This window comes from Dipodomys ordii, unplaced genomic scaffold, assembly GCF_000151885.1.
Source record: "Dipodomys ordii isolate 6190 unplaced genomic scaffold, Dord_2.0 Scaffold12, whole genome shotgun sequence".
Classification (NCBI taxonomy): Eukaryota; Metazoa; Chordata; class Mammalia; order Rodentia; family Heteromyidae; genus Dipodomys; species Dipodomys ordii.
The window spans coordinates 23865587-23892045 of NW_012267228.1; the positions used below are offsets into that span (position 1 = coordinate 23865587).

General features: G+C 46.3%; 1 protein-coding gene across 2 annotated transcripts in view; it reads right to left on the reverse strand.

Annotated features, from left to right (window-relative positions):
• Positions 1-26459, reverse strand: part of Flnb (filamin B, beta) — a 152507-nt gene that overhangs the window by 15343 nt on the left and 110705 nt on the right. Inside the window, exons 26-41 of one of the 2 annotated variants that reach the window (XM_013010497.1) lie at positions 25323-25415; positions 24436-24559; positions 23064-23220; positions 21871-22060; positions 17678-17925; positions 14786-14824; positions 13953-14055; positions 13204-13344; positions 11105-11233; positions 9489-9662; positions 7294-7452; positions 6584-6787; positions 5557-5709; positions 5334-5456; positions 2166-2432; positions 1431-1572 (exon numbers count right to left, since the gene is read on the reverse strand). In XM_013010497.1, the coding sequence (XP_012865951.1) occupies positions 1431-1572; positions 2166-2432; positions 5334-5456; positions 5557-5709; positions 6584-6787; positions 7294-7452; positions 9489-9662; positions 11105-11233; positions 13204-13344; positions 13953-14055; positions 14786-14824; positions 17678-17925; positions 21871-22060; positions 23064-23220; positions 24436-24559; positions 25323-25415 (2446 nt within the window). The remainder of the gene's footprint in view (positions 1-1430; positions 1573-2165; positions 2433-5333; positions 5457-5556; positions 5710-6583; positions 6788-7293; positions 7453-9488; positions 9663-11104; positions 11234-13203; positions 13345-13952; positions 14056-14785; positions 14825-17677; positions 17926-21870; positions 22061-23063; positions 23221-24435; positions 24560-25322; positions 25416-26459) is intronic. The other variant, XM_013010498.1, reaches the window with a different exon arrangement.

The window sequence follows — 26459 nt, forward strand, 5'->3', positions numbered from 1 at the left end:
AGTGGTAGAGCGCTCGCCTTGAGCTGAAGAGCTGAGGGACAGCGCCCAGGCCCAGAGTTCAAGCCCCACAGCCGACAAAAAAAAAAAAAAAAAAAATCAGTTATTTTTATACCCCCCCTTTTTTCTTGAACTCAGTGGCATTGTATGTGTCAGACAGGTACTCTATCACTTGAGTGATGTCCTTTGCTCTTATTTTTATACTATTTTTACTGTTATAGATAGCATTTATACTCACTGCTACTTGAAATTAAGATCACCAGTATATTGTCACCAAATCTCATGATTTAATGTATTCATGAAGCCAGGTGAACCAGTGGCTCATACCTGTAGTCCTAGCTACTCAGGAGGATGAGATCTGAGGATTATGGTTCCAAACTAGCCCCTTAAAAAAAAAACAAAGCACCAAACCCAAAACCCAGAAGTGGAGCTGTGGCTCAGATAGTACAGCACCAGCCTTGCGTGAAAAGTGAAAGGACAGTGTAGGCCCAGTACAGACTCAAAAAAAAAAAAACAAAAAAAACATGCCAACATTGCTATTTTACGTATTTGGTAACTACAAAAACAATACTTTAACATAATCTGTGTAGATGTATCTTACGACTTATTTTAAAATCAAATGTATTCTTCTTATGTGTTCCAACACACTGCCTGAGAACAGTCCTCTTAGGTGTTAGCTCTAGATGCCAAAGGGTCTTTGGCACAGAAAAGGTGAAGCATTCTGGCTCCAGGGAGTCTGCTCCCTTGAGGCGACCGAACGGGCCACAGGCCGTGGGGGCAGAGTGTGGCTGGCCCGTGGATACAAAAGCAGCTTTAAAAAAAAAGACACAGCAGTCCAGGCATCCTCAGATCTGAGGATCACATTTCCAAACCAGCCTGGACAGGAAAGTCTGAAAGACTCTTATCTCCAATTAATCACCAAAAAAAGCCAGAAGTGGAGCATGGTTCAAGTGGTAGAGCACCAGCTTGAGAAAAAAAGCTAAAGAACAGCATCAGGCCTTGAGTTCCAAGTCCCATAGTGGCATGCACACGCATGCACACAGACACCAGACACACAGACACACACAAAAGTAAAGAAAAGAAAAAAAAAATAGCAGAGAGGCCAAGAGGTGATATAAGAATTCCTGGAGGGGAGGAGGGAATGGGGAGGGAAAGTAGGAGAAAAATGAGGGAAGGGGTAACATGTTTGACAAGAAATGTACTTATTACCTAACTTATGTAACTGTAACCCCTCTGTACATCACCTTGACAAAAAAAAGAATTCCTGGCTCTTTTAAGGCCCAGCTGTTTACTGTCATTGGATTTCTAGAAGGTTTTTCCACATGCCCCCACCCTCCATACACATGATTTAGTTACTTTAGCTAGCTCATTCTATTCTTCGAAACATGACAATTTCTAAACACAGAAAATGTCCTCAATCGAGCCTTGAGTACATACCAGGTTCTTGGGCAATATAAGACACACCGCATGACCCGTTTTTATGGTCATCAAATGTAATCTCGGCCTTACTGGGACCCTCAACAGCAATGGAGAGGCCCCCAGCGCCTGCTTCCCGGGTCCAGATGCTGAACTCGGCTGAGAGCAAAGAAACACCCGGTTAGTAGTGAGCATGCCCAGGAGAGGCCCTGCGTCTTCTTGCTCAAGCCTGCAATGCCAGGTTCAGCCCCTTGCCAGCACATTCTTCTTCCTTGAACCCCCAGCGGGATCCAAGCAAGGGCCATCACTGTGGCTTCCTTAGCACCATCAAGGTTATAAGTTCATAGAATTTTGGAACACACCCAGACCAAGCCAGAAAAAGAATGAGAATGCTCAGGTTATTCACCACAGACCTAACCACCAGCAGCCGCCATAGGAATGGACCCTTGCAAATTGGTTTTGCAGCATTCTAGCACATTCTCTCAAGATACTTTGGAAGCAGCCATTTCTCTGCTTTCCCTTAAGAGATTCAGATGCACACTAACGAGTTACAGGCTCCAAGAACTCCCTCCCTGTAAGCCTGTCTAGCTTTGGGTAAGTGAGGATTCCCAAACTTAGCCACAGAAGCCATGAAGTGTTCCCTACCAATGCCAATTCCAAGTCTTCTCTGTAGAGCAGGGCAGAGGAATGCTAGTGCCCAGAGCACTAGACTCAGCTCACTCTTTTCCAGTGAGAACCTGAAGAACACTCACCCGGGACTCCTGCTTCTCCTCTCTCCAGGCCAGGGCCTCCTGCGCGTACCTTGTGGGCACCCCCTTCACCAAGGGGCCCCACAGTGAACTGGAAGGGACTGCCCGTTACGTGCTGCCCACGGTACTTGACGCTGACCGTGTGAACACCCATCTCCTGGGGCACGAATCTGACGCAGTGTGAGTTCTTCCCCATAGACACAATCTCTGCCTCAGTCACACGGCCAGAGGGGCTGGTGACATGGGCTGACATGTCACTGCTGTTGATTTCTGAAAGGGAATGGGAGGTTGGGAGAAATAGAAAGGTTAGGGCGAGGGCCTGAAGCAGGGCCGAGGACATGCAGGACAAAGCAGCAGAAGGTGAGCAGGTGCAGCATGGTGGATGTAGAGAGCTCGGATTCCCTTCTCTTGGGGCAGGGGTCAGGGTGGAGGGGCAAGGTCTTCCAAGGCTTCCCAGTGCAGATGGCCTTCTGAAGGCTCTGACACTTCTTGCCCCTCTGAGAATTTCTATAGCCTTCCTGGCTGAAGCCAAACTGGCAGCTCAGAACTGGAAGTTTCAGCATGTAATAAAAACCCACAGTAGTCCAGGAGGTGTTTCCAGGACAAAGGTGACAAGGCCATTTGCCATGCTTAGACAGGCTCTTCTGTCTGGGTATGCAAGGGTAGAAAGCACAAGAGTCTTCACCCTTGATTGCTCTGAATCTAGGGCATTCCTTTCAGGCAACAAGACAAGATGCATTTTGTGACAAAGGTGAACACATGACAGTCACACTGGCAAAAGGGGAAACCATGCAGGAGCAAGACCAAAGATCAGAGGCCACACTCAGAAAAGCAGTGCCTTGGGCCACCAGCACAGGAACCCAGACCACAGCTATGCTACTGGCTGCTCACATCATGCCAACAATTGTGCCTCTAGTGACATGGAGAAGGGCCGGTGGCACTGAGCACTGCCATCACCTAGAGCCTGAATGAAACTGCAGGCTGCGGCCCTACAGGAGCTGAGCTGAGAAGCTCGAGACTGAGCCCTGAGGACAGAGAAAGGCAGAGTTGGTTAGAGACAGGTCACGCTATCCTAAGGACCAAACTTGTATGTCCCTTCAAACTTCTCACGTTGAACACTAAGTCCCAGTGTGAAAGTTGTAAAAGATGAGGCATTTGGAGAACTCCTGGGCTTAGATGGCGTCCCTCGTGATGAGATTAGTGTTCCTTTCTGCTGTCCATGCATACGTACAAGATATCACTTGCAACCTGCAAGGGGGCCCTCACCAGAGCCTGACCATGCAAGTCCCACCCAGGCTCCCCCGGCCTGTGACACATAAATGGCTATCGGTTGGTGTTTATGTTACTTTGCTAAAGCAGCCCAAACTGATGCATAGAAGCCACATAGCCTGGGGGACTAAGGACAACATCTGGCATCTGGTGAGGTGTCCACCCTTCTAACTGATGACAGAGCTCCAGGTGGGTGATAAAGGGGCAAACGACCTCTCCCAGAGTCATCTGAAAACAAGTAACTAAAAAGAGTGACAAAATAGTGGAGAGCCAGAAGAGGCTCAAGATAAAGGACACGTGTTCACACTGCAAAGAAACAAGTAAATTGAACATTGGCAAAATGAATAACATGCCTACATCATTACAATTCCCAAAAATGAAATTAAAAATGAGATTTTTTCCTACCAGATTGGCCAAAGGGATAGTCCCGTCTGAAATGTACCAGTCAGCAACCCAAGCCCCAGGCCATCAGTATTCCCTCCACTCTGAGGCACATGAGCGCCTTTTGTAATCACACACAATCCATACAGCTCTTTTGAAAGTAATATTGCCACCGGGTGTGGTGGCTCATGTCTGTAATCCTAGCTATTCAGGAGGCTGAGATCTGAGGATTGTAGTTTAAAGCCTCCCCAGGCAGGAAAGGTCAGGAAAGGTTCACAAGACTCTTATCTCTAATAAACCATTCAGAAAACTAGAAGTGGTGCTGTGGCTCAAGTGGTAGAGCACTAGCCTTGAGCTGAAGAGCTGAGGGACAGCATCCAGGCCCAGTGCCCAGGCCCAGAGTTCAAGTCCCATGACCAAGCAAAAAGAAAGAAGGAAAGAAGGAAAGAAAGAAAGAAAGAGTGAGAGAGAGAGAAGAGAAAGAAAGAAAGAAATTGATATTGCCTTGACTTTAAAATTATGTTACCACATTGTTACCACATTCACTCGTGATTCTATGTTGATGTGTCGTATAAAATCCCACCAGCAAAGCCAAGCACTGGGGTTCACACTTAAAATCCTAGATTCTCAGGAGGCTGAGGATCTTGGTTTGAAGCCAGCCCCAGATAGGAAAATCCATGAGACATTTCCAATTAAGCATCAAAAAGCTGAAAATGGAGGTATAGCTCAAGTGATAGGATGCCAGCCTTGAGCAAAAAAGCTAAGGGGCAGTACCCAGGCTCTGAGTTCCAGCCCTAGTGTTAGGGGGAGAAATATATATATGTATGTATGTATATCCCCTAAAAGAGGAAAGCAAATGGATAATGGATGGTGTGGTGGTGGGAGGTAGGCATACCAAAAAAAAAAAAAAAAAAGTCACACCCAAGGATCATTTAAGATTAGACTTCTCAGTAGAATATGTATAACTCTGGAGCACACGCCAGCTGGAGGCAGAGAAGCCTCAAAACTTTCACCAACAGTGAATTCTTTGTAGGAGGATCCCCCATAGGAAGAACTCAGGCCAAATTTCAGACAGACTGGGTGGCTTGTTAACTGCAGCAACGTGAGGAGCGATTCATCGCCAAAGGGTTCCATGTGGCCCACCCAGATTTGCAGCACAGCCCTCGTTCTCATTTTAGGAATAAAAGAACCAAGTGGAAACATTAGAAGGCTACTTCTGGGCTACCACCTCTTAACTATTTCCAGATAATTGCATTAACAGGGAAGGGTCTCTCAATGACATTCTTCTATTCAACAAATATACAATAGGAAATCAAAAGGCAATCTATGTTTTTTGCTCCCCCAAGTAACATAATAAAGCTACTTTCACTTAGCAGAAGAAAAAAAATAAAGGTTTATTTTTCTTAAATAGATCTCTGTGCACATACACATCAAAGAAAATTGTTGGAAAGGTCAGCAGAGCCTGCTTGGATAAACGTGCTCTAGGCCTGTCCCTCAGGCTCCCCAGCCCCCTGCACTCACCTGGGATTTTCAGATTCAGATCACAGATGCTCCCAACAGTGGCCATAGATGGAGCCCGGCTGGTCCGAGTGATGCTCTCCTTGACTCTTCCCTCACCACTGATCTTCACAGTAAAGGGACTCCCTATAAGACCGGCAAAGAGCCTGTAAGCAGCCCAAAGGCCATGGCCTGGTATAGACATAAACCCAAGAATCCCAGAGAGAGGGCAGAGGGGAACACATACCAGGCACATGCTCATCAGCAAATTTGGTGGAGACGATATAAACCCCTGGCACCGTGGGGAAGTAGGAGACCTTGCACGTGCCATCCTCCAGGTCCTCTGTCTGGATGTCCACCTTGCTGGGGCCCTCCACTGCCAAGGAGATGCCACCGTAACCTGCAACAAAGCAATCCCAGCTGCTCTGCCACCACGTCTCGGGGATGGAGGAACTCCATCCATGAATGTAGAAGGGGCATCTGACCCTTGAAATTCACTACTTCCACCTACTTGTAGCCTGGGCAGAGGAGCAGGCAAAAGGCTCAAAGAAGTCTTGTAGTGAGATAACGTACAGAACATGGCTTTGATAAGAGAGCTCTTCCCTGGAGGACATGTGCCGGTCTCCTGTGGAGCAAGTCCTGTGCAACCCACAGGACTTCCAGGACAGCAGGTGCTGCCTCAAAGGCTGGCCCCAGCCAAGAGCCAGAGAAGCTGAATTTCAACAGCCTCCATCTGCTGAGGGCAGGACATCAGAGAGCTTTTGCAATGTGAAGAATCAACTAGGAACCTCCAATTTATTGGGATCAGAAATTCTACCACTCTGTGTCCCAAAGTCCAGCAATCTGGCTATCACTCCAGAAGGCAGAGGACGTGGCATAGCTCTGTGGAGCCCAACTTAACTTATCTGAGTAAGGGACAGGAAGGGAGGCTTTATCTCCCAGAAAGCACTTCTCAGATGAAGAGAATCTTGGTCAGCTGTCCTAACATTCCTTGCTTAGGACCAGTCCAGGAGACCCGGGAAGCTGAGATTAATGGTGATGTAGACAACAAAACAAGGGTCTGTAGCCCCTGTAAGCTTTGGATTCTTCATCTATAAAACAAAACCTACTCTCTTCATGGTCACAAGGCTTAAATGGTAACATAGGTAGATGGTAAAAAAACAGGAAGGATGCTCAGAGAGAAAGAGGTGTTGGTACAAGGGGAAGATGAAGCAGTCTTGAGTGAAGCCAGTTCCTATAGGCATTGGGCATTTGGCCTTGAACCACCCACAGACCTGCATCTCTTGTGTCCACGATGAAGTCAGACATTTCAAAAGTACGGCCTTCTGATAGGCCTCGGCCATAGACTTTGGCTCTGCGTGCATCTCCGATCTCAGACTGAACCACCATAATAGACACCGGGCTGTTGGCCACATGGTTGCCATTCTTCTTGATGCTGACCAGGTGTTCACCCACCTCCCGGGGGATGAAGGAGATGCCTAGATGAGAACACAGATGGTTGGTGAGAGAAGATAAAGGAGACAAAGTGGGGGAAAGGGAAATAACATACTCGCCCAAATGAAAAATGACTTCTTTCGAACAACTCAGGGTGCAAGAATGTCTATAATAACATGGCAGAAATGTGCTTGGACTTTTTTTTTTGTGGGGGGGTGGTTGATTGTGGGGCTTGAACTCAGGCCTGGGAGCTGTCCCTGAGCTTTTCTGCTCAAGGCTAGTGCTCTACCACTTTGAGCTACAGCTACTCTTCCAGTTTTCTGGTGGATAATTGGAGATAAGAGTCTCATGGACTTTCCTGCCCAGGCTTTGAACTGTGATCTTCAGAGCTCATCCTCCTGAGCAGCTAGGATGAGCCACCAGCACACGGCTTGTGCTTGAACTTTTATCACATACATGTGTTTATCATATCATACTCCAAGGTGCCACCAATTTCCCAAGGAAGGCCCTTAGGATCCAGTCTCCCACTCATGCAGACACCCTAACTCACCAATGTGGTTGTTGGGCAACCTCTTCAGCAGGCAGGGCTCGTCGCGCCCAGACGGGGCCTTGATGCTGGCAGTCAGCGTGCTGAGGTCCGTCTCGCTGATGTCCAGCAGGAAGTCAGCAGCGGAGCCCAGCTTCACCTGGGAGCAGCGCCTGCTGTCATCTGGGAAACAGTCCCCAACATGTCTTCTGTTACATGGGCTCACCCCAGTCCCCAGAGAGCTTATTCCAGACAGAGTCAAGAGTTCATTATTAATAAGTGATAAAATATATGCCTTTGACAATGAGCAGACCAGACCAACAAGAATGATCAGTACTTGCTTCTGATTCAAGGGAAGGCTAGGAGCCCAGCAGCAACTAGAGATGTGATTTTTTTTTTTTGGGAGGGGGAAAGAGTCAGTTATGGGGCTTGAACTCTGGGCCCAGGCTCTGTCCCTTAGCTCTACAGCTCAAGGCTGGCACTCTACCACTTGAGCCACAGCACCACTTCTGGTTTTCTGAGTGGTTTATTGGAGATAAGTCTCACGGACTTTTCCTGCCCAGGCTGGCTTTGAACCGTAATCCTCAGATATTAGCCTCCTGAGAGGCTAGGATTACAGATGTGAGCCACTGGCGCCTGGGTAGTGATGTGAATTTTAATGGACCACTTTATAGTTTTTCCGTTTTGTTTCTTTGAGACAGTCTCAAAGACTGTATGCCCCATGCTGTCCTCAGAGATCTTCTTGCCTCAGTTTCTGAATGCTGGGATCATATATATATGCCACCATACCATGACTCTGTGTGTGTGTGTGCATGCTCACACACACATGGCACGTGCTGCTTCTGGTGTATGAAGTTAGAGTCTGGGCACTGTTCCTAAGCTGTTTTTGCTCAAGATTAGCATTCTACCCACTTGAGCCACAACTCTACTTTCAACTTCTTGGTGGTTGACTGAAGATAAGTCTGGCTTCAAACCATGATCTTCAAATCTCAGCCTCTGAGTAGCTAGGATTATAAGAATGAGCCACCAATGCCTGGCTCATGAACCAATTTGTGGGGAGGGAGGGTAGTACTGGGGATTAAACACCTTGCACTTTCTAGGCAGGTGTGATGCTACTCAAGCCTTATCTCCCACCACTTTCGACTGGTTATTTTTGAGGTAGGGTCTCATTTTATGTCCAGGCCACCTTAGTAGTCGTAATCTGAGCTTCCCTGTGTTGCTGGGGATGAGGATGAGGATGGCAGTGGCTACCACTGTGCCTAGCCACTGTGCTTTCCCCATAGCTGGGATAACTGTGATACCCAGCCATTGAATGAGATGGAGTCTCATAAACTTTTAGGCCTGGGCTGTCCTCAAACTGCAATCCTCTAAATCTCTGCCTGCCAAGTAGCTAAGATTACAGGCTTGAGCTACTGCCCTAGCTCTTGGAGCACTTGTTTTTTTTTTTGGGTCCAGTCGTGGGGCCTGAACTCTGGGCCTGGGCGCTGTCCCTCAGCTCTTCAGCTCAAGGCTAGCGCTCTACTACTTGAGCCACAATGCCACTTTCGTTTCGGCTTATGTGGTGCTGAGGAATCCAACCCCGGGCCTCATGCATGTAAGGCAAGCACTCTACCACTGAGCCACCTTCCCAGCCTTCCTGGAGCACTTTCTAAAGGCAGGGGCAAGAACCTCCCCATTTATGTCCATGCCCTTGATTTTCCAAGTAAGTGCTCATCCCATTCAATTCAGTGCAGTTAGCAGCTTCAGGCAGATCAAAATTTGTCAGAGGCAGGAAGCTCACTCGCTTTGTGCATCTTCCTTCGAAGCATTGAGGACAAGGTCTAACCCATCGGGCAGCAGAGCGCGAGGCAGGAGCTTCGCAATGGAAGGCCTGCCTCTGATGCCCAGAATACCACCTGGGAAGTTGGCTAAACTGTTGCCTTACCTACAAAATGGACAGCATGAACCTGTCTAGTAGTGACAGGCTGAGCTTTGAGCTCAGATACTCAGAGACTACTGAAATACCTCTATCTGGACACATGCTGTCCAAATGGTAGCTGCTCTGTCCCCGCCCCCCCCATCCTCCCCCCCAGGTTATCAGTTATGGGAGAAATTTAGCCAGGAACTCACATCCTGGTGCCTCCTAAAGATAATGTAAAATGTAAACTCAATCAGGTGTCAGACAGACAGACACCTGACATCCATCCCACAGGGAAGCCCTAACAGGCAGGCACCCCCACCTGTGATCTTGGCTGTGAAGGGGCTGCCAGGAATGTGCTTGTCATTGTACTTGACCAGAATGCTGTAGTCGCCTGGCAGCGTGGGCAAATAGGTCACTGTGCATGTCCCGTCTTTGTTATCAATGCAGCTGATTTCCGCCTTGGAAGGCCCCTCGATAGCCAGGTCCAGACCGCCTGCAAGTGGAAACAGGGAGGAAGGGCAGTTACCACACAGGTTACAACTTCTCCACAGCAGCCCCAGAAATAACACATGCACACCCCATGTGAATCTCAGGAAAGGGGCCTAGATCAGAGCAGAGCTGTCTACAGAAGTTACCTTACTGTTTGAATTGTTGCCCTCACATAACCCTAGCATTTCAGGATGTGGAGGAGGAGAAGGACACAGCCCTACATGATTATCCCATACACAGAAGAGCCAGAAACAGACTGTCACTGTTGGTCCAGCTCAATCTCACTACAGAAACCCCATTAGAACCCAAGGTCTAACTGGACATGGTAGTTTATAGCTATAATCCCAGCACTGAGACAGGAAGCCTGGGGAGTTGAAGGCCAGCCTAGGCTACAAAGCAAGAACTTGTGAAGTAGAAGGAAGAGGAAGAGGAGGAAAAGGAAAAGAAGGAGGATGAGGAGGAAAGGAAAAGAGGAAGAGGAAGACAAGAAGGAAAAGGAGAAGGAGTAGAAGGAGAAGGAGAAGAAGGAGGAGGAGGAGAAGGAAGAGGAGGAGAAAGAGAAGGAGAAGAAGATAATAATGATGGTGATAGTTCATGTCTATAATCCTACCTATTCAGAGGCTCACATCTGGAGAATCAAAGTTCCAGGCCACCCAGGTAAAATGTTTCATGAAACCTCTTCTCAACACATAGCTGGGCAGAGTGGTATAGACCAGTCTTCCCAACTATACCAGAGGCTGAAACCATGAGGACTGTGGTTCCAGGCCAGCATGGGAGTCTTATGAACTCACCAGATTCCACTTTAACAGAACAAACTGGGTATCATCTCTGCTACAGCAGGAGGCAAGTATAAAAGAGGAGGATCTTGGAGTAGGGCTAAGCCCAGAAAAAAAGCAAAGACCCCTTCCCCCTCAAAATAAGCAGCACAAATAAAGTGCTGGAGGGATGTCTCAGTAGTAATGCACCTGTCTATCAATGGACCCGAACATTATTGGGCCACTAATAGCTCACGTGAGGTCCTGTGGATTCATGTGAATAAAGAAAAAAGAAAACATTCTAAACCAAAGCACACTTAAATTCTCACTTAGTCACATAAAGTATTTTATTGTACAAACTGGACTTCATTCAAAATACAAGACTTCAAAAATTTCGGTTATGGGTAGAAGACAGAACAGCTTTATAGAAGACAAGACTTATATGAGAAGAAAATATGACAAATACTACTATGTAATAGTTTGGGGTTTTTTGTTTGTCTTTGAGACTAGTCTAGATACGGTGTAGAGAATGACCTTAACTCCAGAGTTCAAGTTATCCTCCTGTCTCAGACTCTCAAGTCGCTGTGACTTCAGGTACTCACCACCACATCCAGTTTTAACAGTTTTAACCCTGCCCTCCTATATCTCCCAAATGAAAGCCACAAATGTATAAGCCAGAGCCACACAATACCTTCTCCTGCATCCTCGGTGACGATGGTGAAGGTGGCAGTTTTGTTGGCAACTCCATACACCAGGCCTGGACCGTAGGCAGAAACACTGCCACTGTTGGGGTAGTTCACGTAGAACTGGAGAGGGCTCTCTGCATTTGCCAACGACACAAACAAAACCGGGGCTCATTAAGTGGAGACAGAGTACCTGGGACCAGGTAGGACCTTAATGTGACTCTATCAGCAGACAGGCTTGGCACCTCCTGAGCAGAGACAGAAGACAAAACCCTACAAAACACCTGAGGGTTCTACTCAGTATCATTCCTTCACGGATTTGTCACCCAAGAAAAGAGGCTGATCCAGACTGGAGGGAGAGAGAATCCAACTCAACCTGGCAAGTAAGGACCAATGGACCACCACAACAGGAAACACATCTGGAAAGATCTTTTTGTTTCTGTCTCCTGATCTAGGGAATCCATCTCTAGTAATGGACCCTCCTCCACCCCCAAGGATCTCCATCCCCACCCCACCCCACTCCTGGCCTGAAATGAACACTTTAATTCCCACAGCATTTATATGCAAATTGGGAAAGGCCCCGGTCCCACAGGTGGGTCATTAACAAGAAGGAGGGATCTCTGTGTGAACTGGAGAGATCCTCCATAATGTGTTGCATTAAAGAGAAAATGTATGATGTCATTCCTTTTGAAATAAAACAAAACAAAATGAAACAAAATTGTATGCATGTTAGTAGGTTTAGAAATATCTAAAAGATGTGTATTCATGTTGTTAGTGGAAAGACCATATTAGAAGTTTTCTGTTCTCTATACATCTACACACCATTTTTGCTTGAAGCAAATTATTACATATGCATATGAATAGAAACTAAAGCAAATGGAAGTATTTGCAACTCCTATCACAAAGAACTAATGTAGCTAATATTGAAATTGAACTTAATTACTGACAGGACATAAAGGTTGACAATCAAATAGAAAAACTGGCCAAGGATTACCAATGTTCAGGTCACAGAAAAAAAACGCACAGCTCTGAAAGGTCTAGGAAGTTGCTCAATCTCATTCACAAGAGAAATGCAAATAAAGCAACTCCGAGGCACTGTGTTTCTCATTCATCAGACTGGCAAAGATCCAAAAATCTGACGGCAAAAGCCACTGGCTAGGCTGTGGAATGGCAGCGCCCTCATCTGCTACTGGGATTGGGGATGGAAAAGCCCCCAGCAACGGCAACATAGGCACTCACGCTGTGGCACAGGAACACACTGCAAGATGCTGGATATAAAAGACAAGACTAGTAAAAGGAGGGAAGAAATGAAAGGTCCCATGGGAAACGATAGGCAATGACTCATCCATGGCAGTGGGTGTGGGGGGAGACTATGACGTATAGATAAATCTTTCATGTGGACTTGCAAAGCATTCCTGGACATCCTGACATATAATAAGAGTAAGGATGAATGTGTAGAGTACAATACTATCTATAAAAGGGGGCTGACTTTAAATAAAAACAAATAAAATGTCATTTTCATGTAGTCTTAAAAATAGTCTGAAATCAAACATTAAAAACTAACAACAGTCAGCTTTAAGGACATGGTTGATGGAAGGATGGAAGACACAAGTAATATGTTACTTACCCAAGATATTAAATTTTAAAAAAAATTCAATAATCATGAAAAAAGAGCAAGATTAAGACTGTGCTGGATTCTGGCCAAGAAGCAGGAGGTGTGTTTTCTTGTCCAGCCAGTGCCATCCATCTTCTTCTCACTACATCTTCTGCTCCATCCACCCATACCCCGCATTCCCTATCCCACAGGGCTCTGCAGGCCAAGCTGGAAAGTCCCTTGCTGCGCCTCACATTTTTCTTCTAGCCTGACCTTTGGCCACACTCAGCATAATGACAAAGACAAATAACCACAGGCCTGAGAATCTGCACCATGACCCAGGATGCTGAGCTGTCTTATTTCCTTGGGAGAATGGTAGCATAGGCCACAGGTCCACACCTGTTTGCTTTGGCAAGGATGTCATACAGAAAACCCACTGCTGCACAGTGGCTGGCTAGTACCTCTGCCAGCCCCTGGACTGGGGAGTCCTGTGGGCTTCTCGGCCTGACATACCAGGGATATGGCTGCCCATGTACTTGATGTGCATCTCGTGGAGCCCAACCTCAGTGGGGGCATATCTGACGGTGACAGTTCCATCCTTGTTGTCCACAATCTCAGGTGTGGCTGTCTTCCCAGAAGGCATGTGGACCTCTCCTGTGGAACACAGGGACACAGGGTAAGAAGCCCTTGAGCACCTTTCCAGGAGAAGCTGAATGGGGCACACAGATGCCCTCATAACCAAAGTCTTCAGACCCAAGAACACACACATGCTGCCTAAAATATCCCACAGTGGGAAAACAAGACACCTGCTTGCTCTTTCTGGTTCCATTTAGCTCCTATAAAATGCAATAGACAACTCATAATAAAGGGGTTCTACAAGTGGCAAATTACAAACTCAGGTGAGACTTGAGAAGACCAGTATGATAAGTAGAACATCAACCAGAAGAGAAGCAGGCATTAAAAAGCAAGAGGAGAGCAAGTAACACTGGTACGACAGACTTCAGTGTCAAACTGCATTTGAAAAGGGAGGTGAATAAAAGAGGGGGGAGGGTATAATAGGAGCTACTAATCAAAAGAAATTACAGGCTTTCAAGATACAAATGAATGTGTCTTCAGAGAAACACATTCTGAAATCTTAGGGTTTTATGCAAGAAGCAGGAGCATGGAGCTAAAGTGTTCAGGTCCAGGGTTTGGTGAAGCCCCTGATACCATTCTGGGTAACTATGGCAAGGGAGATGAAAATGGTTTTCACCATGGCTTACCTGTTATTTCTCCTTTCCTGACCGCAAAGGGAATGACCAAGTCGAAAGGCTTAAATCCCAGGCCGTTCATGTCACTCACTGGGACATAGGCCTCCTCAGTCACCTAAAAACAGGAAGCCATGGTCACTGGGGAAAGTGGACAACAGCGAGGGTTTGTGCAATTACAGGGACAGTGCTGCTGGGAATTCTGCAAGCCAGTGAGGCCGAGATGTGGGGGTGGGCTTTAGCTAACTGGCCCTGGGCCCAAAGGAAAAAAAGAAGTCCCACGGATAAATGCTAGCATTCACCCAGCAATCTGCTTGTAAAATTCCCAGCAGTACCCATGGGTAAGTAGGGGAGTGAGAGACAGCAATGTCTGAGTCCCAAAAGGCTCCACCTGGAAAGGTTTAGTTGCTTGTGGCCTGGAAAAGAAGGTGCATTTTAAGTGGCAGAGAGTAGCAGCAGTGGCTTTGCCCCTGGACATTAAACCTAAATGTGCAAGAGGCAGCTCAGAGGCAGGAGGAGGCCTGAGGACAGCTGTCCATTTTGCTCTTTACACATGGAGGTAAACTGCACCCAGCGTGATCAGACATGATGGCTGGTGATTCATGGAGCGCGGATGGTGACGCAAAGGTGAATCTTACAGAAAAGCATGATCATAGTGATGGATTGATGGGGGGGGCAGAGAGGGGGGAGTCACACCAATGGCCAAAACACCCAGAGGGCTTAAGCAAACCCCATAAGCAGGTGGTAGCTTTTCTGAAATGAAGGCTGAATGAACACAGAAATGCAAGAGGTAGGGGTAAACCCAAAAGAGGTACCCAGGGCTTGAATCCAGGGGAACATGCATTTACCGGTGCCTCCTCCATGGCTGTCACTTCCCCATCCGTGGCCTGGTCAGTGGCAAATGGTGATTAGTTGGGAATTCACATTGGAGGGATATTGCTACTTAACAGAGTATAAATCCAGGAGCTGCCTCCTCCCCCACTGCTTTTTGGATATTCTTATGACTCTTATGGAGGGAAGCTGGTATCCTGTCATTAATGTCAAGTGCACATGTCCTTTGAACCACGATTCCATTTCTAGTGAGTAAGAATCATACTGGAGCCATCTGTGGTCATGAAGTGACCGAATGTCCATCTGTGAGAGGCCAGGCCTAGTAAGTCACGGTAGGCCTGTGGGGGTGGAGGGCGCCAGGCAGCTTGTCTGAAGAGATGCTAGTCTCATGGCTTCATAGACAAGGCTATCTGTAGCTTATGGAGTGTAGGGAGCAAGTTGTGAAGCAACATCTATGTTGGGACCAAAGTGTGTGCCAGCAGAGAGAAGCTGCCCACAATCACCTCTGTAGCTTGGAGTCAGGAAAAGAAGTGGCTGTTCATTTGATAAATAAGTATCTCCAGGTTCTAAAGTTCTAATAAACTCATTAAAAATTTTTTCTTAAACTAGTTGGGGACATGACTCAAATGGTAGAGTGCTTGATTATCCTGGGTTCATTCACCCTAATACACACAGAGACACACAGACACACACACACACACACACACACCCTTAAACTACATGCTCCTGATCCAACTGAGTGAAGGACTCATCTATCACCACCCCTCCTCAACATAATAAAGAACAAGAAATGTGGGTGAGGGGTGGGCAATCATGTAAAGAGGCCATGGTGCACAGCTTAACCCTCAAGGTGTGCTGTGGTGTCTGTAGTGACCATGCTGCCCAATTTAAGACAGCCCTCATCTCGGAGTCTAGATCTTACAAGAGCTGGGCTGTGGCTTTCCAGTGGCAAGGTCGTTAAGCTGCTCACCCATGATGCCACAACCCACACGTGTGATGTCCCTAACAAGCCAGCCTGCAGTCTTCTTGATCCTTTTTGCCGACCAGAGCAGCTAGGTACAGCACATCCATGAAGTATGTTTGCTTTGTGTCTGCTCAAGGGCTGGGGACATTTATTCTTGAGAGTCTGGATCCCTGCTGAGCTGCTAAAATGGTCCCTAATATTTTCACCCTGATTTTTTCAGCACTAGGGCTCTCTCATCCCCAGCCCAGCAAACCAGCAGAACTAAGACATCCATGATAGAAGATAGTTGTCTAAATACAGCCAATCAGAGGAACCCCAGTATAATATAAAAAGATCCTGAAAACTGAGGCTGGGCCCTTCCCCTGCCCAGCCCCACCTCCAAAAAAATCATCTTTAAAGTTACAACTAGGACCCTTCTCCTCTCTGTAAACAGGACATTAACTTTCTTGCTGCCCTCTTTTCTCCCCGTGGAGAATAAAAACACTCCCAAATGGACAACATCCAAAGCTGACAAGTGTTTACATTCTTGAGATACAAAAGAGCCAGCAGATCTCTGGCATGATGTTTATAGATAAACAAATGTCAGGAGAAGAAGAAAAAAGCTACAACAGATTATAGACTTGTTGGAAGCAAGTCCTTTGGGCTTCTGTTTGGAAGGCTTTGTGCCCTCTTCCATTGATGTACAATGTGAAATAATTAAAAAGTATTTTGTTGGCTGTGGGTTGGGCTAGACCAGCATGGACTAAGGAACCCATGGTCAAGGATGGCTGCCCCTTTGCATCAAAGGACGCGGGGAAGAAGCCGACAAGGTACCTGGTGTCTGTCTAGACCAGGCATGCCTCATTTGTAACGAGCCCAACCGTGCTTGATTCTGAAGGTTACCTGAGGTAATTCTTCTATGGTACTAACCCTTCTGCTAGATGAACCTTAAAAACCAGAGCAAAAAAAGCCGAGTTCCAGTGACTCCTGCCTGTAATCCTAGCAACTCAGGAAGCTGAGATCTGAGGATCACAGTTCAAAGGCAGCTCAGGCAGGAAAGACCATGAGACTCTTATCTCCAATAAACAACCAGAAAACTGGAAGTGGTGCTATGGCTCAAGTGGTAGAGCACTAGCCTTGAGCTGAAGAGCTGAGGGAGAACTCCCAGGCCCAGAGTTCAGGCCCCATGACCAACAACAAAAAAAGACTGATAATTCAGTAGCCCAGACACCCACATGATGGTTCCCTTCTATTCCAGATTTTTCAGCTTCAAAAGAGAAGGCTCTTCCCACTCTGTGTAAAATCTGAGTCTTTCCCCAACAGGACTGGAGGTATTTTGAATCCTAAAATACCAACAGTCAAGCCTGAAGACAAGAGAGCATCAGGATCTCTCTCTTCTAGCCCTGGAGACAGGAAGAAGAAGAAGAAAGAACTATCAGGATAAAAACTGTCCAATTCCCTTTGCTAAAGAGTGAAAGTGGCTGAGTACTGGTGGCTCACGCCTGTAATCCTAGCTACTCAGGAGGCTGAGATCTGAGGATCGAGGTTCGAAGCCAGTCCTGGCAGGAAAGTCCATGAGGCTCTAATCTCTAATAAACCACCAGAAAGCTGGAAGTGGAGCTGTGGCTCAAAGTGGTAGAGAACCAGACGAGCAAAAAAGCTCAGGTTAAACCCCAAAACTAACAACAACAAAAGAGTAGAAGTGTACAATTCTACAGAGTGTCTCTTTCGGAATTGAGGGTAGGCCAAGATATTGTCCAAGTCCCTAAGTTTGATAGATAACTTGGTGGACGAAGAAATCTCCCTAAAACACTTAGTGCTAAAGGGTTTCTGTGTTCCTAGTGATCACACTGAGGGCTCTCCAAGGTCAAGTCTGTGTGCAAGATGTCCCAGTCAGGATTTAACATATGGCTGGCTGTAGGTGTACTTTCTAGCAACAACAGGCTCTGGAGAAAAGAGTGCTTACCATGACAGTAAAGGGGCTGTTAGGAATATCCACGCCTCCAAAGCGCACATAGATCACGTAGGTGCCTGGCTTGGCAGCTGTATAGAAAATATCATAGGTGCCATCTTCATTTTCGATGACATCAGCCTCAGCCTCAGTCCCGTCTGGGGTCAGAATTGTGCAGGTCACTTTCCCCTTCCCAGCAGTCTTGGCGTCCACCACAAAACCTACTTCCTCGCCAGTTTTTACAATAGGGGCGATGCCAGGACCTGGAGAAAAAGGGTTCAAGAGTGAAGAGAAGCATTGGTCATGGGTGGACACTTTCCCAGAGACCAAAGAAGAAATCACATTTGTGTGGGCTGTGTGTATCTACAACTATTTGACACTGGTGCCAGATAGGTGAACAGTCCCTCAGCCACTGGCAAACAGTACTGATCAAGGGCTTCAAATGAATGTCAGCTCTGACTGTCTGCATCCAATGATAAGGGGATGAAGGGCAACTCATTGGTAGACATATTGAGCACTTACTTAAAGGCCAGATACCCATAAGGGCCAGGAAGCAAACCACACCCCCCCACACACACACCACATACACACACTTCAAATGCTTCTAGTCTAGCAGAGCAGATAGAGGTGGGCCAGCACCATGACTGACAGCTCTACCTGACACCAGAAAGAAGAGGAGGGACAATATTATAGAAAAATCCATTTTTGTTTTTCCAGGAGTATCCTGCTGCTCATTGATCCCAAGGTCCTAAGAATTCTTATCTCAGGGTGGCTGAGCATTGGGGCACAAACCTGTAATCTCAACTCCTAGGGAGGCAGAGATGGGAAGATCATAATTTGAAAGCAGTCTAGGGAACAATCTAGTGGGATCCCATCTCTTTTTTTTTTATAGTTTATTTATTGCACTCAATTATCATTTTTTTTCTGGATGTGGGGCCTGAACTGTGGGCCAGGGCGCTGTCCCTCAGCTTTTCAGCTCAAGGCTAGTGCTCTACCACTTGAGCCACAGCGCCACTTCAGCTTTTTCTGCTTATTTGGTGCTGAGGAATCGAACCCAGGACCTTATGCATGCAAGGCAAGTGCTCTACCACTGAGCCACCTTCCCAGCCCTGGGATCCCATCTCAAAAACAGAAGGAAAACAAAAACAAACAAACTAAAGCTGGGCCCCAGTGGCTTATTCCTGTTGTAATCCTAGCTCCTCAGGAAGCTGAGATTTGAAGATCAAGGTCCAAAGTCATTCTGTGCAGAAAATCTGTGAGACTCTCATTTCTAATTAACCACCAAAAAACTGGAAGTACATCTGTTTCTCAAGTGGTAGAGTGCCAGTCTTGAGTGAAAAAGCTAAGGGACAGAACACAGGCCCTGAACTCAAGCCCCAATACACACACACACACAGAAAGAAATTTAAAAAGGGTAGCGGTGTGGCTCAAGTAGAATGCTTGCCTAGCAAGTGCACGGCAGAGTACAAAATCCTATTAGTGACAAAAACAGGAAAAAAGGAAAAGAACTTCTTTCTTTGGTTGTCACACGGACAGAGCTTCCTGAAAAGAACAAAAATATCTCAACCCCGAAGCATGTGTGCTCTAGGACAGGGGAGTATTGTGCTCTCTTCCCGAAAACCACCAGACTCTATCTTCTCTGACTTGTGACCTCTTTATAAATAAATCAGAAGGCACAGAAAAGTATGTAGGAAAATAACATTGGCCCAAATGAGGAAAGTGTGTAGGCATAATGGGGAAATGAGAAGTGCTAAGAATGTTGCTCACACAGTGAGGAGAGGAAAAGACAAGCTAGTCTGTGCAAGGCCCTGGACGATAAAGCAAAAAGGTGTAGTCACCAGGCACCACCAGGTCAGGACATTACAAGGGGAGGAAGCAAGGAGGCCTTGCTCATGATAGCATGCCCTTGGGTCAGCAAGTACCCGCAGGCTGTCAGATCACTGCATCGACCACAAGAAGTAAGGTGGTCCAGCCAGTATGTCTCAAGTTTTGCCATGGGTGAGACAAAAAGAGCCAACATAAGCAACTCATAAACCTTGTACGGAAAGCCAGTAGATGGCTTCCACGCAGGATGGGATGGAAGAACGAAGCCATCCCATTTAGTTTCCTTATTTTACAAGAACCAAATCCATTTCTTTCAGAGAAGGGGAATCATATTTTGAAATGGGATTGAGCAGCCAACACTGAGCAGCAGGAGATGTTCTTAGAAGTGGAAAGGCTATGGGGCTGGGAAGGTGGCTCAGTGGTAGAGCGCTTGCCTTGCGTGCATGAAACCCTGGGTTCCATTCCTCAGCACCACATAAGCAGAAAAAAACTGGAAGTGGTGCTGTGGCTCAAGTGGTAGAGTGCTAGCCTTACGCTGAAGAGCTGAGGGACAGAGCCCAAGCCCAGAGTTCAGGCCCCACGACCAACAACTACAACAAAAAAGTGGACAGGCTAGCCAGGCATTGGTGGCTCAAGGCTGTAATACTAGCTACTCAGCAGGATAAGATCTGAGGATCAAGGTTCAAAGCCAGCTCAGTAAAGTTTGTGAGACTCTTCTCTCCAATCAGCCATGAGAAAACTGGAAGTGGTGCTGTGGCTCAAATCAATAGAGAACTAGTCTTGAGCTAATGAGCTCAGAGCTCAGGGACAGCACCCAGGCCCCGAGTTCAAGCCCTATGACCTACCAAAATAAAAAAAAAAAATCAATAAAATAAATGAAAGTCTAGTGGCAGCCATGTCTGAGAAACTGAATGAATGTTGAGGCTTAAATATTTGTGAGCTCCTGAGAGGAAACCCCCAAATCCCTTCATGTATGTTTCTAATGCTGACCTGAAATTCTCTTAAATGAGTCCTGATTAAGTGAAACACCTACTGTTCTCATGGGAATCCCCATCAAACCTGGACCTCAACAAATGTACCCACTTCAAAAGTAATAAAATAGTTCTCAAGTACCTGGTCCCATACTCAGCACTTTTCTTGCCTGACTGCATCTAATCTTGCAATAACCCTGTCAAAAGTCTACAATCCTTGGAAGAACTTCTGGAATTTGAATGTTGCTCAAAAAATAAGAAAGAAAGAAAGAAAGAAAGAAAGAAAGAAAGAAAGAAAGAAAGAAAGAAAGAAAGATCTGAAGGTGGCAGTTCAAAGCCAACTCAAGCAGAAAAGTTGGTGAGACTCTTATTTCTAATAACTGTTCAGAAAAAGCCAGAAGTGGGCTGGGATGAAACTCAGTGGCAAAGTGATTGTCTAGCAAGTACACCATTCTGGATTCGACCCCCAGTACCAGAAAAGACCAACAAAACAAAACAAAAAAGAAAAAACCCAAATATCAAAAAAGAAAATTGTTTAGAAAAAAACAGAAGTGACACCATGGCTCAAGTGGTAGAGTACTAGCCTTGAGCACAAAAGAGGCTCAGGGACAGTGCCAAGGCCCTGAGTTTAAGCCCCAGGGAAAGAAAGAAGGAAGGAAGAGAAGGGGAAGGAGGGAGGAGAAAGACAAAAGAAAGAAAGAAAGAGAGGGAGAGAGAGAGAGAGAAAGAAAGAAAGAGATAGAAGAGAGGAAGGAAGGAAGGAAGGAAGGAAGGAAGGAAGGAAGGAAGGAAGGAAGGAAGGAAGGAAGGAAAAGAAAAGTTTCTATGACTGGGCCTAATTAAAACAGGAGAACTTAGCTAGGTGCTGGTGGCTCATGCATGTAATCCTAGCTACTCAGGAGGCTGAGATCTGAAGATCACAGTTTGAAGTCAGACTGAGCTGAAAAGTCCTCATGAGACTCTTTAAGCCTCCAATTAATCGCTCAAAAACCAGTAGTGGAAGGGGCTGGGAAGATGGCTCGGTGGTAGAGTTCTTGCCTCACATGCATGAGGGCCCTGTGTTCAATTCCTCAGCACCACATAAGCAGAAAAAGCCGGAAGCGGTGCTATGGCTCAAGTGGTAGAGCGCTAGCCTTGAGCCTTGAACTGAAGAGCTAAGGGACAGTGCCCAGGCCCAGAGTTCAGGCACCATGACCGACAAAAACAAAAAAACAAAAACCAGTAGTGGAGCTGTGTTTCAAAGTGGTAGAGCACTAGCCTTGAGCAAAAGAGCTCAGGGACAGCACCCAGGCCCTGAATTTAAGCTCCCAATGGACAAACAAACAATGAAGAACTTGCCCAGATCACAGACATTACATGGGACAGACCGACTCCAAAGCCACTCTCCTGACCTTGCTGTTACCCTGAACTCACCTGTGGCTAGACACTTGCTGGCATCACCTGTCTGTGTGGCCCGGATGCGGTAAGGAGAGAATGGGATGTTGTCTCCACCATAGGTGACCCCAATCATGTAGCGCCCGGTCTTGTCAGGGATGTAGGTGACAGCATATGTGCCATCTTTATTGTCATGGACCATGGCTCTTTTGGGTTTTCCCTCTTGGTCCTGTGAATCACAGAGAAATGCTAGATAGGATGCTGTGCTCAACATGCAAGAAACATCTGTGCAAAGCTTGATGTATTATGTCATTAATTGGCACCTCTAGCAGAAAGAGACAGAAGCGATGGCTCAGTATGCTCTTGCTTTGTCTTATAGGGAGAGGAGAGGGTCACTGATCATACCGTGATGGTCTGTTAAATGAATGAAATGTTGTGGCTCTAAACACACTGAGTACGTAGAGTAAGGGGCAAGAGCTCAGCTCACAACCTACCATATCTGCACTCTCTTTTTCCTATACCAGCAAGACCCTCATTCTTAGCCAGGTGCCCCTGCTGCCAGAACACAAGGCTCTATGTCCCAGCCTCATTTCCATCTAGGAGTTGTGTGATGTGAGATTAATTTTGATCATAAGATAGTAGTGGAAGGCTATGAGGAGGTGCTCATAGAATTGATAAATTGGCTAAGCTGAGGTCTTTTGCTCTCTCTTCTTTCTTTCCTTCCTTTCTTTTCTTTCTTTCCTTCCTTTTTTCTTTCTTTCTCTTTCTGGCCTGCCATGTAGATATGATGGCCAGAGTTCTGGTAGGCTCACAGACCATGAGGACATTAAAGGCAGAGCCAGCCACACATGGATAAAGTCCCAGGCAGATGGAGTCTTCTTCCTTGGTGACCCAAGGACTTCGTGGCTTACCTCTGAGTGTTTTTATCAAGAGAGGATAATCCCATGTGTTTGGTATACTGCAGTACTTAGTGCCAATTGGTCCCATGGGTGACTTAAAACATTAAAAAAATAAAAACATAGAAAGAGACATAATAACACTCACTACAAAGTGGTGCCTAGAGATACATCTGTAAGCCTCTCAGGTGAGCAGATTTCTTGTCTCACTGAAATACTAAGTGGAACTTATATGGGGTTGAAATTGGTTATTATTAAGGTCCTTATTCTTATTCCTGACCTGGAAATCAGGTCTTACTAATAAGGTTTGAATCCAGAAAAGAACTCAAGAGTTACCGTTATCTGCACAGCAAGCAAGCCTTCCCCAGCGTCTCTGGCATCAATTGCAAACTCCACAGGCAGGCTGGCAGGCACCCCATAGGAACTGAGGCCAGGGCCACTGGCAGTCACCTTGCTGGCATCGTACGTGGGCAGGACCTTGACCTTAAAGGGACTTGATGGACACATACACACCCAGGTGAGTAATGATACCAATCAATCCAACTCTTACAGAGATTGGGACCAAATGCAGGATTTCTACAGCAGGCCAGACAGGAGGTTTGATCAAAGGGACATAATTCTTGTAGAAATATAGAGTAATGAGATAGAAGCCACCAAATAACAATCAGCCCAAACATGAGTGCATCTCATGAGTTATAACTAGTTTGGGGAAAAGGGCTTTCATATTAGTTACACTCATTTAATGCACATTTGTTATGCTAATGGTCACCAACATGGAAAGAATATGAGTTCAGTTTTCATGTTTTATCACAATGCATTCTCTATTTATTTGTAGTCTGTATTTTGTATGTTTCTATGATACATGATATATTAGTAAAGAAGCAGACAAAGGTGGGTTTTGTTTTTTGTTTTGTGGGATTCTGTCAATTGTGGGGCTTGAACTCTGGGCCTGGGCCCTGTCCCTCAGCTCTTCAGCTCAAGGTGAGCACTCTACCACTTGAGCCACAGTGCCACTTCCAGTTTTCTGGTGGTTTATTGGAGATGAGAGTCTCATGGGCTTTCCTGCCTGGGCTGGCTTTGAACTGTGATCCTCAGATCTCAGCCATTACAGGTGTGAGCTACCAGAGCCCAGCTGACAAAGGTGATTTTTAAATTAAAAATTTCTACATACCTGGAAATATAGGTATATAAATATCCAAACAAAACGTGCATGTTGAGGGTATGGTAACTTTTCTATCACTGGGGATATGGTTTTTAAAACAAACAAACAAAAAACTTTGGAGGTGTTTCAGAGGTGAAGAGTTCATGCAATATATTATTATTAACCGGTAATAAGGCTTCTATCCAACATCTTTTGAGGATTCTATGGTCAACTATAATCTCAAGGTAAGGGAAACACCTTTGTCTTAATCAGAAGGTGACTTGCAGGGTCACCAAAAGGAAATCTCTGGAAAATACATGCCCTAACTTCTTAATTTCGGCTTTCTCCCTTTTCTCCCCACATCCTCTTCAGCTCCCCTTTAAATCAAACATGGATAAAAGGAGACAACAGGATAGGAATCCAAGGACCAGGAAGTATTTGCTGATTGGGTGAATGAATGGTGGGTGAGAGGAAGAAGCAGCACCGGAGAAGAGTGGTGCTTGCCATTCCTATAGGCCGTGGGCTTCAGGCCAGTTTGGACCCTTTCCTCAGGGGCAGGGTGCTTACCTCCGAGGGATCTCTTCATCAGCATATTTAACAGAGATCATGTAAGGCCCCTCCTGAGAGGGGGTGTAAGTCACTGTGTGTGTGCCATCGCCATTGTCCACCATGTTCACTGGCTCCACCAGGCCTGAGGACAGAGATGAGAGGTTTTGAGCGGCTTCTTGGCCTCCCCTTCACTCCACCCTTGGCTGAGTTTGAAAAAGGATCACAACCATCCCTGAAAGCTATTGGTTTTCACTGATGAGTAACACAAGGCAAGCAGGCCATAATCACAGGCCTAAGAAATCACAGGATCCACAACTCCTGGTTGCAGAAATGACCCCAAGAAACACCTTTAGCTTTTTGTTGGCGAAAGTACACTCGGTCTGCCCTAGGGTGTAATTAAGGAGACTGCCCATGCTTGCTCCTTGAGGGCGTATGGTAAGGATGCTGCTGCAGACACCCTATAACTTTTCAAGCTGGTTAGGCATGCTTGGGATGTGGCAATTTCACTCTACAGCTGAGAAAATGCCAAAGACTCCAGAAGCCTGAAGAGCAAAAATTAACCCATCGGCTGGACAGTTAAGGTAGCCACAGTTAGACAAAGACCACCACGGTGCCAACATGCCAGGGTACGGGTACAGGGCAAGGGAGGGTGTCAATTTCCTGAAGTGAGGTGGCCCTCAACAGGATGCCAGCAGGGGTGAGGGATTATGTGGAAGCACAATCAAGGTATGTACTGTGTTGATCAGATCCCAGATTCCAGCTCAGAATACGATTCTCAGGGATGCGTAAACAGTAGGGTAAGTTAATCAAGCATGGTGGCAGAGACAAACTGATTTTAGAGGAGAAGCCAGCAAGAGACATTCACATTACATAATTTAAAGCAGCAGCCAATAGGAAATCCGAACCTGTCTCCATAAAGTCACCCCTTGGGTCATCTTTAAAGAACTCTGACATGGCTTTCGAGGGGCTGTGCCATGACTGGGAATCCATCTCATCAGCTAAAATTAAAAAGCGGTTACCGAAAAGTCCTCCATAATAGAGGTCAATGACCAAGTAAAGCTTTCACACACATGAATGGTATATACACATGCATACACAACATGTACCCCCCCCACACACGCACACGCACACGCACACACATCTTTGATGATCAGAAGGTTCACAGAATGAGATTCCAGCCCCATGACCTCATTTTACCCAAACCACTTCTGCTCTGAGCTTCAAAGGGCATAACCTCATGCTGAACCCCATTAAGGACATTAAGGAGAAGGTTCCTCTTTAAAGGAGGAAGCTCTATTTGTCATTTCTGGAAGCCAACAACACATTGAGGGGGTGGGAGGGGAAAGTTCAGATTACTTAAAAAACTAGGCACACTGTGCCTCAGCTGGGAAGAAAGGCACATCTTAAATGCTAGAAGAAATGTGATTGCTCACCAAAAAAGGCAGGTCTCAACAAACTTCAGAGCTCTGTCCCCAAATGGCCTCCTAGCCACTGCAAACCTGAATTTCAGGGTGCCAAAAGGGCAGAATGGCTGCCCATAACCTACTTCCCAAGAGATCTTTTCTCTCCAGGGAGTTGTGACAATGACAGCCTTGGCATTTCCAAGATTCTAGTAGGTTCCACATGAGCACCCAGGCATGGCAAAGAGAGTCAAGACTTCTAAACCCCAGAACCCATACACAGCTGGACTTCCCTGACCTCCACAACGCACTAGGTAGAGAGTCAGCCAAACCAGCATCACATGGGAAGTCCCCACACACTTGTTCAGCTAGCTACTTAAAAGCAGTAAAACTTAGCTGGAAATGTGGATTCGTGGTAGAGTGCTTGCCTAGCATGCATGAAGCTCTGGGTTTGATTCCTCAGTACCACATAAACAGTAAAATCTGGACATGGTGCTGTGGCAAGTGGTAGAGTGCCAGCCTTGAGCAAAAGAAGCTCAGGGACAGTGCCCAGGCCCTGAGTTCAAGCCCTATGACTGGCCAAAAAAAAAAAAAAATCAAAAGAAATTTAGGGCCATATTATTAAAAGAGAGGGAGAGAAAG